At 51.5% G+C, this 12228-nt stretch overlaps 2 protein-coding genes across 4 annotated transcripts; both read right to left on the bottom strand.

Annotated features, from left to right (window-relative positions):
- Positions 1 to 207: 207 nt before the first annotated feature.
- Positions 208 to 8920, bottom strand: ZNF70 (zinc finger protein 70). Of its 3 annotated transcripts, none has more exons than XM_055323320.1 (2): positions 8823 to 8920; positions 208 to 4957 (listed from the first exon to the last, which is right to left on the bottom strand). In XM_055323320.1, the coding sequence occupies exon 2, from the start codon at positions 4876 to 4878 to the stop codon at positions 3529 to 3531; it is 1350 nt and encodes a 449-aa protein (XP_055179295.1). In that variant the 5' UTR covers positions 4879 to 4957; positions 8823 to 8920; the 3' UTR covers positions 208 to 3528. The 3 variants fall into 3 exon arrangements, with proteins under 3 accessions (XP_055179295.1, XP_055179294.1, XP_055179296.1); XM_055323319.1 differs by lacking the exon at positions 8823 to 8920 and adding an exon at positions 8387 to 8745; XM_055323321.1 differs by lacking the exon at positions 8823 to 8920 and adding an exon at positions 7779 to 7796.
- Positions 8921 to 10172: 1252 nt separating this feature from the next.
- On the bottom strand, positions 10173 to 11345 carry VPREB3 (V-set pre-B cell surrogate light chain 3). The gene is made up of 2 exons (XM_055323351.1): positions 11243 to 11345; positions 10173 to 10557 (listed from the first exon to the last, which is right to left on the bottom strand). The coding sequence occupies exons 1-2, from the start codon at positions 11289 to 11291 to the stop codon at positions 10241 to 10243; spliced, it is 366 nt and encodes a 121-aa protein (XP_055179326.1). The 5' UTR covers positions 11292 to 11345; the 3' UTR covers positions 10173 to 10240.
- Positions 11346 to 12228: the final 883 nt, after the last annotated feature.

Raw genomic sequence — 12228 nt, forward strand, 5'->3', positions numbered from 1 at the left:
AACTATTTTGGGGGTCACAGAGTCTTTCCAAACTGTGGTGAATGCTACAGGCCCCCCACCCTCTGGCCCCGAACAATTCATTCATATACATAACCACATAGCTTTGCTCAATCCCTCTATGCTGCTTCTAAAATAGATCTGCACACCCATGGGCACCTAGGCAGTCTGCAGCCCCCAGGTTAAGAACTGTAAACAACAGAAAAAGTATGAATTTGAATAAAAGTAATTTAAAAACAAGTTAACAAATAGAACTGATGGAGTACAAACATATTTGTGGAAAGTACACAAAGGCTTTATAGAAATTGATCATATCTTCAGGCCCAGAGTAGTTCTATGGACACTTAGAAATGTTGACACCACAGTACAATAAGAAAGAACAGCAATGACCTATGCATTCATCACTTGGAAATAAAAAATAAAATAACAGCACTTGGGCCAAAAGGAAATTCCTAATATGGTATCAAAAATTTGCACATGTCAAAATGACAGAGTGCAGAAAAAGCTCTAAGAAAAAAGTCGTAGATCAGAGTACCTGCATTTACTAGAAACATTAAAAATATGATTAGCTATGTCTAAATAATCTTGGAAATGTAAAATAGTAAGTAAAATAAAAAAAAAAAGAAAACAGATGGCATACATACACTTTGACAAAACCATTCAATTAGTAAACAAGACCAAGACTGGAGCTTTACAACACTCAACATCTGCCATCAGAAGGAAAATAATGTAAGACAACCAAACAAAAACAAATGACAACTAAATCCAAGGACAATTAAAATATTACCAGGATGTTCTCTTGTAATATTACACTGTTCAAAAACCTAAATAAATTGAAGGATTTAAAAATACATAAAATGGTGGAGGAATGTGAACAGAAGGGACTAGGTTCTGCTCACATTTTGAGAAGTACCTGGTCCTACCATGGTTATGTGAGAATCCGTCAACCCTTAAGAAAAGGGATCTCAATCCCCACGTTACATAAACTATCAAGAGAAGGAGGGCGTGGGGTCAAGGAAGAGGAGAAAGTGCATATTCCAGAATGAAGAACAGCATAAAATAAGCTGAGAGAAGCTGGGAGAGGAGGGAGTGTCTGGGGAGGTTGGCATGAACTCTCTGTGGTCTGTTCAGAAGGAGCAAACCAGATTGGCTGAAATGGGGCCATATGGGCAGGCAAGCCCCTGAGGGTTGGTTTTAAGGAGAATGGTGGCATGTGCAAAGAGATGCTTTAAGAAAATCAATTTGGCTGGGGTGTGCAGAAAGCACATGGAGAGAGATATCAAAGGTAGGAAACTGATGACTGCCCGATAAGGACAGACCTGGCCAAGGCAGGGCCGAATTGGGGGTGCCAAGGAGGTAGATCTTGGGCAGGGGGCTGCTGTCCACCCATGCTGAGCAGGGGCTCTCGATTCTCTCTGCATTCTTGGTAAGTGACCGAAGACTGTCAGTGCAGGCCACCTGCAGACAATACCCAAGGGCCAGCCAGGCAGGCCAGTCTAGCCAGTGGTACAGTAGGTTCTAGGAGACCCAGGGTGCTGGCTCAAGGTCTCACTCACACAACACAGACACGAGTTGGACAGGAGCAGCTGCTGTTCTTATAATGGGACTCCCACTGTGATCCCCTCCAGGTAGAGACCTGGCCTCTTAAAATCTCCAGGCTGCCGAGCCCCACTTACTAAGTAACTTGTCCATTTTTACTCATCAAAACTATACAAGACTGCCAAGCTGAGCTTCTGATTAGCTGAAATAGTCTGTATTACCAAGATGGAGTTGGGATTCCAGTTGTAAACTTGGAAAATTTCAAAATCGCTCAGACTGCCTCTGAGGAGCCTAAGGGAAGGCAGTACCATAGAAATCCTGGGGGCCACACGAAGGCCTGAGGATCTGAGACAAGCACTTATCAACCAGCCAGACTCGGCACTGCCTGAGCCCATTCTTAGGGGGTGGGAAGCACGGGGACTGAGATAGAACGGCCACCTTCAAACTCTGCTCATGGCAAGCAGGCCTGACATTTGCAAGATGCTGGGGCTAAATGGATGCCTAGCATAGGGCTCACACTAGCTACATACTGGAATGTTCTAATCACCCGGGGAGCTTTAAATACACATCACCATCTGAGTCCCACCTCTGGGGATGCTGACTGAACCAGTCTAGGCGGGACACAGGCAATGGTACTTTCTGAACAATGTCTGGGAGAAGACAGAGAGAAGTATGGGGACGTGGGCTACTCAGACCACACAGCTGCTGGGGAGAGATTCAGGATGGCAAGTGGAAAGAGTCCCTAGCTGGGACATGGCCCCACAGGGCATCCACAGCCCAGGGTGCAGGCTGGAGGGAGTGAAGGAAAGCCTAAGCCCTCATTCAACGAGAGGATGGGCTGCAAGCCCTGCCATCTGGGGAACCAGCAGGGATGCCTCTCTGGTCTTTAGGAAATATCTCTCTGGGTGGCACAAGGGTCCCTCTGGGTCTCTATCCTCAACTGCCAGTTGCCAAAGCACTTGCATGGGTGGTTTCATTCTGAACAAGAGTCTTGCACCCTCAGAGGTATGTGGCCAGGTCCCACTATCCCCATCTCACAGATAGGGAAACAGGAGCCTTGGAGCTTCCTCAAGGTCACCAAGCAGGAGGGGCAGAACTGGGATTTGAACTGGGACCTATGACTGAATCACCCTGCTTCCTCTGTCCCCCCAGCACTGGAGGGCAGAGAGGGGGCCCTGCTGCTGACCAAGGCACACTGTGGTCTTGGGAGCCCTAAGTCTTGTGGAGGGGTTATAACCGGAGGGCGCTAATGCCTTGGGCCAGGCTGAGTCAAAGCCAGTGTCAAATGTCCTGTGGCCTACAGGACCAAACTTCTACCATCCTGTGAAAGAGCCATCTGCCAGAAACTACCCTTACTCTAACCCAGAACAGGGATTAAGAGACCATGCCAGGGGCTCCCCACCCTGTTCCCCAACCCCAAAATGAATCCTTCCAGACCCTCCTTTTATTCTGTAACCTGTTTTGGTTGTCCCCACCAGTGCCAAGCCAGGTGAAAGATTCCATTTTCCTGTTAATGCATCTACTTTTGAACTCATTTTTCTTTAGCAGATTTGGACTTTTGAGCACAGGTCTATCTTCTAAAAGTGCCAGACTGCAGCTGATGTTAAAGAGTTCATCTGACATCTTTGTGTGTTTAACTCAACTTTCTCCCTTGGGTATTTATTCTTCTGGATTTTGACAAAGGTGAAGAAACAGCAAAATTCAATCTCACAGGCTTGGGAGTCAAATGTGAACAACTGAAGGCCAGCTCTCTTTGTGGGCACGCCTCTGTTTCAGTGGCCTCCCCATTATTCCATCCTCCCGCCCACTCAGTAAACCTGCTGCATGTGGGGCACCTGGCCAGGTGCAAGTGTGGGGGGCCAGGAGCACTGGGGTTGGCATGTTTCCATTCGGCCCTGGGATCAGGAAGGTGGGTGGGGTTTTACAGACAAGGCGATGGGGTGTGGGCTCCACCTGGGAAAGGGTTTTGAGCTTTGGTGTGAGCTCCTCCTTCTAGAGCTTCTCCCCGGCATGGATTTTCTGATGCCGAATAAGGTGTGAGCTTCCCCTGAAGGACTTGCCACATCTGTTACACTCATACGGCTTCTCTCTGGTGTGGGTTTTATAGTGCTCAATAAGGGCCGACCTGTGCCGGAAGGCTTTGCCACACTCGTTGCATGCATAGGGTTTCTTCCCAGTGTGGATCCTCTGGTGCTGAATCAGAGCAGAGCTGTGGCAAAAAGCCTTCCCGCACTGGCCACACTCATAGGGCTTCTCCCCAGTGTGGATGCGCTGGTGTTCAATGAGGGACGAGCTCTGGCTGAAGGCTTTCCCGCACTTGTGGCATTTGTAGGGTTTCTCACCAGTGTGGGTCTTACGATGTTCAATGAGGTTGGAGCTCTGGCTGAAGGCCTTCCCACACTCTTCACATTTGTACGGTTTCTTCCCAGTGTGAATCCTCTGGTGCCGAATGAGGTGGGACCTGTGACAAAAGGCTTTCCCACAGAGATCACATTCGTGAGGTTTCTTCAGGGTGTGGATTTTCCGATGCTGGCTCAGGCCAGAACTCTGATTGAAGGATTTCCCACATTCCTTACACTGATAAGGCTTCTCTCCTGTATGAATTCTCTCGTGTTTTCTGAGACTTGAGCTCCGGCTGAAATCTTTCCCACATTCCCGACACTCATATGGTCTCTTCCCAGTGTGGGTTTTCTGGTGTTGTGTGAGGGCTGAACTCTGGCGAAAGGCTTTTCCGCATTCCCGGCATTCGTAGGGCTTCTCTCCAGTGTGGATTATCTGATGTCTGAGGAGGTGTGAGCTCTGGCTGAAGGCCTTGCCACACTCACAGCACTCATAGGGCTTCTCCCCAGTGTGAATTACCAGGTGCCTAAGAAGGTGTGAACTCTGGCTGAAGGCCTTCCCGCATTCCCGACACGCGTAGGGTTTTGCTGGTGGTGCAGTTCTGTGAGGTTCTTTAGGTCCTGAGTGCGCCCTGCTCGCCTTCTCACAAGTATTGTGTTTACTGGGTTCTTCTCCACTGTGAATTATCTGGCACATACTAAGGTCTGATTTCTGGAAGAAGGTTTGGCTGAAGATTTCATCATCCTGGGGTCTGTTTACCGGGGGGGTACTTTGATGCTGAACAGGGCTTGAGCACAGACTGAAATTGCCCTCATACTCGTCATGTTCCACGCCTTGCTCCCCAAGAGGGATCTCCTTATAAATAACAGCCATTTGCTCTAAACCTCTTTCCTGAAGAAAAGGGTCTCCCAGGTCCTCCTCCGGGAAAAGTTCTTGCTGCATCTCTAACCCATCCTCAAATACAAAGGTCTCACCAAACTTAGCTGCTGGAGGAACCTCCATTGTGAATCTAGAATCACCCCCAAAGACTGTATTTCTTGAAAGATGGTCTTCTTAAGGACACATTTACTGTTCTTGCAATCTGAAAAGAAAACAAGGGACACTGTCAAGTCTGAAAATCAAGCACCTAGTGCAGGCCTCCTTCCTGTGCCAGAATCTATGTTGGACATAACAAAATAAGTATAAGATCCACGCTTGCCCTTGAGATGATCCCACTGAGTTAAAGATAAGTTTGATATATCAGAAACAACTACAAAAAAGACAGAATCAAGTGCCACACCGCGGTGTCTAGAATCTAAAGGCTGAAGGTGTTCAGAAAGGTGGACTAGAGCAGAAAGTGGAGCCACTGCGTAAAAGGGGCAAGATTCTCGCATGGAGGGTGGAGGATGCTGGGAATGGGCGTTTTTGAAAAAGAAAGAATGCAAACTTCCCTCCTATATCGGTTAGCTGGACCGCCTCCAGCCAGGTGCCCAAGCCACAACCCTGCTTAGGGCTAGGGTAGCTTAGTTAAGTGCCTTCAGCTCAGGTCATGATCCCAGAGTCCTGGGATCAAGTCCCCCACCAGGCTCCCTGCTCAGTGGGGAGTCTGCTTCTCCCTCTCCTCCTCTTCCTGCTCTTTTTCTCTCTCTTACTCACTCTCTCTCAAATCTTGCTCACTCTCAAAATCTTCTTTAAAAGATTTTATTTATTTAGAGAGAGAGCAAGCATGAGCGGGGGTGGGGGGAGGGAGAGGGAGAGCAGACTGGGGGAGGGAGAAGTTGACAGGGTGTTTTCATGGGACAAGGACGATCTAGAACACCTCCATCCCTGCTGAGCAGGGAGCCCAACGTGGGGCTCGATCCCAGGACTCCGGAATCATGACGAGCCAAAGGCAGACGCTCAACTAACTGACCCACCCAGGTGTCCCTAAATAAAATCTTTAATTAAAAAAAAAAAAAAAAAAAAAGAGGTCTCTTCCTCCCCGTCAGTCTCCAGCTCAGGCTTCAGTGTAACTCACCAGGATTAATTCAATATTCACCTCCCAAATGACCGACCACCAACTTCCCAGCTTCTACTACTCCCTCTGGTCAGTTGTCTACATTGACACCAGTATCAAATACCCTAAAAACAGGCCTGATTCTATGTCTCAGTATCTTGTGCCAGCCCAAATCCTTCACAAAGCCCTTCCTTCACACTGGCCCCTCCAGCCCCATCTTCAGCCTCTCCTTCCATATACCCCTATCTGCTGCTTCCTCCTAAAAGGTCCTGCTCCCTTCTCAGACTACCACTGGCTCATCTCCACAGACTCAGTCCTAATGTCCCCTTTTCTGTACCCTAAGACTGATGACCTCAGGCACACCCCCTCAGTGACCTGCAGAGCTCGATGCACACGTCCATCACAGCACTCACCACCCCAGATGGCAAACATCAGCTGGCAGGACTCTTGCCACCACTGCCTGAGAGGCCCCTGAGGGTAAGTACTGTGCTCCTTCACTTTGGAATACCCCACCCCCAGCCCCCAGCACAACAGGACAATCTCCACATACATTTGTTGCATGAATACATGACTGAGGGGCACCCGGGTGGCTCAATGGTTGAGCATGTGCCTTTGGCTTTGGTCGTGATCCTTGGGTCCTGAGATAGAGTCCCGCATCAGGCTGCCCAGAGGGAGCCTGCTTCTCCCTCTGCCTGTGTCTCTGCCTCTCTCTCTATGCCTCTCATGAATAAATAAAAATCTTGGGATCCCTGGGTGGCGCAGCGGTTTGGCGCCTGCCTCTGGCCCAGGGCGCGATCCTGGAGACCCGGGATCGAATCCCACGTCGGGCTCCCGGTGCGTGGAGCCTGCTTCTCCCTCTGCCTATGTCTCTGCCTCTCTCTCTCTCTCTCTGTGTGACTATCATAAATAAATAAATAAAAAAATTAAAAAAAAAAAAATCTTTAGAAAAAAAAAAACAGTAAAAAATATACTTGACTGAATGGAGGAAAAGCTATTTGTTTTTGTGTTAGAATGGATGGTCACACTTTTTTTGGGGGGAGGGGGGCACAGAACTCTTTATTAATTTTTTAAATTTTTATTTATTTATTCACGAAAGACATACAGAGAGAGGCAGACACATAGGCAGAGGCAGAAGCAGGCTCCATGCAGGGAGCCCGACATGGGACTTGATCCCAGGACTCCAGGATCATGCCCTGGGCCGCAGGCAGACGCTCAACCACTGAGCCACCCAGGTGTCCCCCAGAACTCTTTATTCAAATAAATCATCTTTTAAAAAATAAAAGACAAAAACAGAGCTGCTCCAGTTGACAGGGGTTGTTTTCATGGGGACAAGGACGGATCCTAGAACACCTCCCATCCCACTGTAGTGGTCTCTGAGGAAGTCCCTCAGGAACCTCCCATTCAGTAATTGCTGTGCAAGCTGAAGGGAAACCCCAGGTACCATGATAATAATAACAGCTCGTGTTCATTGAGCATCTACTATGTCCTAGGCACTACTAGACCTTCTATAAACACATTTGCATTTAATCCTCACCACTCTATACAAAGGTACTATTGGCAGCACACTGAAGCATAGACAGTTAAGCATAAAAAATACACTAAATTAATCAGCATAGTCCTGATGGAACTCATTCCGATTTGGAAATGATTTTTTAAATGAATTATCAGGTGGTAAAAAAGGCCACGTGTGAAAAGAAGTACAGAACTGAAGTATTCTCAAAAATTCTTAGACCACTTAACTCCTGTTTCCCTCCTGTGCAGCAAGCACAACCTCCAGTCATTCGGGTTCTCTAGATTGATCTCATCAGGTCTAACAACCCACCAATTTCGCCCACGTTCTCCTCTTCCAGTCCACACCCTTCCCTGTCTAGCTTAGACTCTTATCGTGGCTCAAACTATAGACTCTGGCCAGCACGGCATTCCTTACCTCCTTGCCCTGCAGCAACCAGCTGCCAAGTACCAACGTTCTCTGTCAATTCCTCTAAGACGTTAAATGTTGCCAGAGAAAAATCACAGGACTGTGTACTGCCTGGAGACAAAATTTCAAGTTTCCAATTTCAGCTGGGACTTCAGCATCTTCAGCTCTGGCATCCAGTGACCTCCTTATGGCCAATCCCTCTCTTCTCAGACCTCACTTGCCCACCCCTTTTGGCCGTGCTCACCAATAGCTCCCTTCTCAAAACCCTTCATTTCAGAAGTTACAAATTGGCAGCCTGGGGATCCTGCCACAGACACGTTTTGTTTGGCTTGAAAAGAGTTGGAACTTTTTCTTTTTGTTTGACTTAGCTGCCAATACTGGAAGCTCAGTAGGTTTCAGGCTTTCTCTTGAAAACCTGGAAGGTGTGACACGACAGGCCCACCCCTGCGTTAAACCCACCTTGCCTGTCTGAACACCTCGAGGTTTTGAAACCCGCCCCCCACCTCCCTCCCACTCCCTGCTTTATTCCCTTCGTTTCTGAAACTTTCCCCCACAGTTTTCATGCTCTCTGATCCCCTTCTCTGGGTATCCGTGATCGCAACTCTTCCTCCACCCACCTGTTAAGTCGTGGTGTTTCTCCAAAGTTCCCTCTTAGGGGTTTTCCATTCCCACTATGGGCCACCTACATGCTGAAGTCTCCGCTCTGTTTGGGAAGTTGGCAATCCTGTATCTGTCCTCAACAATGTTTTAAGTATTTTTGGACCGAAGATCCAAAGGTCTGGAGCCCCATCTTCCCATCTCTCTCGGGGCCTTCCCCGGCTCCTCCTGCACAGGTCACCTTGTGCTTCGGGGAGCCCCCGGGGCCTGGGCACCCAGGACACCCTCGGTCCGGTCAGGGTTTCCTGGCTGGAGGCCCGCGAGGGGCCGCGGACACTCACGCGCCGCCCGAGCGCCGCAGCGGGCGCCCCTCCACGCCTCCCACCGACGGGGGCCGCCCACACCCGGGGCCACCGGGGGACAGGTGGTCACGAGGGCTGACGCCGAGCCACTCACCTGGGCCGGGGCGGGGCCGCTCACCTGGGCCGGGGCGGGGCCGCGGGCGGGCGGGGCGGGGCCGCACCTGAGCCGCTCCAACCCGCGGCCGACCCGGCCGCGCTCCGCGGCGGCTGCTGACGCGGAGCCCGCGGCGGCCCGAGCGCCCGGAGCCCCGCCCCCCGCCCGCGGGCACTTCCGGGACCGCTCTAGGCCGCGCGGAGGTCCCCGCGTCTCGGTGGTCCTGCGGCGCCGGGAGTCCGAGCCGAGCGGCTGGTGCAGCGCGGCAGGAGCAGCTCCCGGGGCGGTCCCCTGGGCGTCCCTGGGCGTGGCGGAAACGGCTCGTCCGCCGTCGGCTGGGGTGCATAAGAGGCAACTGAGGCCGCGCGGGGCGGGCCGCCCAGCTCCCGCTGCAACCTCCTGGGGCAGGGCCGAGCCCGGGGCCCCTGCGGCGGCTGGGGTCTTCGGGGGAAGGGAAGGGGTTCCCCGAGCTGTGGAGCCCGTCACCCCGCGCAGGCCCAGGGGCCTGTGTGATCCCCCCTCCTGGGTAGCCTTGGTCCTGCCTGCAGAGTCGGAGATGAGAAGGGGCCCAGGAGACGGCTGGGAGTGTAGGCTGCACCCTGGAGACCCCCCAACTCCAGTGCGCGTGAGGGATGACCTCCAGACATGAGGTGCCTCTTGGGGACCCAGGAAGGAAGAGGAGTGTGTTCTTGAACATCCCCCTAACCCCCAGTCGCTCAGCTCTGCTTCTGATAAGACTTGCCCCTCCACCCAGTCTCCCCACTCGATCCAGTTGCTCAGCCTTCCCTGCCTGTGGGACAGCCGGTGCGGGAGAGCATCTCTCCCGTTAGGAATGTGTGTCCTACTGGTTTCCAGTGTCAGGGCTGCCCACCTGCATTCAGCACCCTCCCCAGGACCCTCAGGTGCCTCTGAGTGCCTCCACCCCCCTCCACATACTCACACCTGCCTCCCTGCCCCATCAAGAAGTAGGCAGGAGCTCTCCTCTCCCCGCAAGCTAGCAGCCTGGGCTCCATGAGGACCCAGTCCAGTCACCCCTTGAGCGTTGAACCACAACCAGCCATGCAGAGCTAGGAGCAGCAAGAACTGGTTTCTTTTTCTCTTCCTCCAGCTCCTCAGGTCACAGGAAGCCCAGGCTACCAGTCTGAGCCCCTGGGGGCCAGTGGAGAGGCCAGGCCCGCCCCAAGGGTCTCAGATGTTTCCTCTTCTAATAACAATCCCCAGAATCCCTACCGCCACACTCCCAGTCACTTTTGCAGCAGGAATTTCATGGCCCTCAGAATGGTTATTGTTCACATGTTTAATATTATTAACCCATTTTACAGAGGAGGAAAATCAAGATTCAGAGAAAGAGGGGGAAACCCAAGATCAGGGTGCAGAAATGAGAAGCAGATATGAAGCACTTGTCCCACACTCCACCCTTAGGATGTGTAGCCCACAGAACAGTAATAATCTGCGTCGTCCTCAGGCTGCACGGGGCTGATGGTCAGGATGCAGGCATTGTGGGCAGCATCTGTGGCTGCCGAGAAGCGGTCAGGGATGTCAGGGGACCGATGGTAGTCCTTCTCTGAGCGGTAGTAGAGGAGGTAGCGGGGGGCACTGCCTGCCCGTTGCTGATACCAAGACACACCGTACTCCCCGATGGTGGCATGGCGAGGGCTGAGCATGCAGGAGAGTTGGGCCACTTGGCCTGGGAAGAACAGCAGTGCATCTGGCTGGGCCAAGCCTGGCTGAAAGACTGAGAGAGAAAGACCCATGGGCTCCTTTCTTCCTGTCCCTACCCCATGAAGGCTTGGTCAGACTCAAAGGAGACTCTGACTCCCAAAAGGCTCATAGCCCAGTGCCATGGAATTGAGATTAGATGGGGCACAAAGTTGGCAACCCCCAAGTCCTCATTTGTGCTACATTACCAATAATGTGTTCAGTTGAGCACCTAGAGTTCAGAGTGTGGGACTGGTGGCCTCTGGGCCCTTCTCTGCCTGCCCCCATTCCTTGTCCTGCAGACCCTTACCCCTCAGTAACACTGGCTCTTCCAGACTCTGACTACCACCACCAGGGAGGCCTCCTGGGCTATCCCACCCATCAGCTCAACTTCAGACAACTGGCTGCTGGGAATCTTCTCAAGGATAGGTTGTCCCTGAGGCCCTTGGGGTAGCTTCCCACGTGAAAAACTAAAAAAGGTGATCAACCACTTCCAGTCTCTTCTGAGACCCCAGAGAATCAGAATCTGAAATGATCCTAACAATCTGGTCATTTGCAAATGCGAAAACTGAGGCCCACACGGAGTCCTATGTCCCCTCCACCTTAATGCCCCTTCTAAAACCCTCCCACTGCCCACATCGATTTGCTTCCTTGCAGGGGCCCTCTGGTGCCAGTGCCATCCCCCACCCTACTCAGGTGAGCCAGGCCTAGGGGGAGCTCACCTGACAGGAGGGCCCCAGTCAGAAGGAGGGCCAGATGCCAGCAGGCCATGGCCAGAAGCAGAGAGGCAGACAAGAGTCGTTCTGTTGGGAGCACTCCAGGTGCTTCAGAACACAGGCAGGGGAAGTCCCTGGACCATGACAAGGTATGCAAATCAGCCCATTGCGAGGGGTGGGGGCATGGGGGCACAGTGGCTAGGGCCCATCAGCTGGGTCCTATCTTCCCAAATGTTGGGGTCCTGGTCCCCACAGGATCTTCTGAGCACAGGAGCCCAGAAATCCACACATTTATACACATGTAGTTAGGACAGGTAGATACTTTTTTTTATTGAGGTGTGACTCATATAGGGTGAAGTGCACAGATTTTAAGTGTATGGCTTGATGATTTTAAATATCTCCACCCCCGCAACCTCTACCCAGATGAAGATTTAGAATGTTTCTTTAAAAAAAAAAAATTAAAAAAAAATTATTCAGGGGATCCCTGGGTGGCGCAGCGGTTTGGCGCCTGCCTTTGGCCCAGGGCGCGATCCTGGAGACCCGGGATCGAATCCCACGTCGGGCTCCCGGTGCATGGAGCCTGCTTCTCCCTCTGCCTGTGTCTCTGCCTCTCTCTCTCTCTCTCTCTCTCTCTGTAACTATCATAAATAAATAAAAAAAAAATTAAAAAAAAATTATTCATGAGGGAGAAGCAGAGACATAGACAGAGGGAGAAGAAGCAGGCTCCTCACCAGGAACCCAATGCAGAACTCGATCCCAAAACCCCAGGATCACGCCCTGAGCCAAAGACAGACACTCAACTGCTGAGCCACCCAGGCGGGACCGATTTAGAATGTTTCCATCTCCCCAGAAGGCTCCCTCCTGTGCCTTCCCCAACAGTAAACAGCCTTTCCAACCCCAAGAGTAACCATCATTCTGACTTGAATAACTTAGATCGGTTTTGCTTGCTCTAGAGCACCAACTCAAATGGAATGATAGTGTGTTCCTTTTGT

Source organism: Nyctereutes procyonoides, unplaced genomic scaffold, assembly GCF_905146905.1.
Source record: "Nyctereutes procyonoides isolate TBG_1078 unplaced genomic scaffold, NYPRO_anot_genome, whole genome shotgun sequence".
In the NCBI taxonomy this organism is placed as follows: domain Eukaryota; kingdom Metazoa; phylum Chordata; class Mammalia; order Carnivora; family Canidae; genus Nyctereutes; species Nyctereutes procyonoides.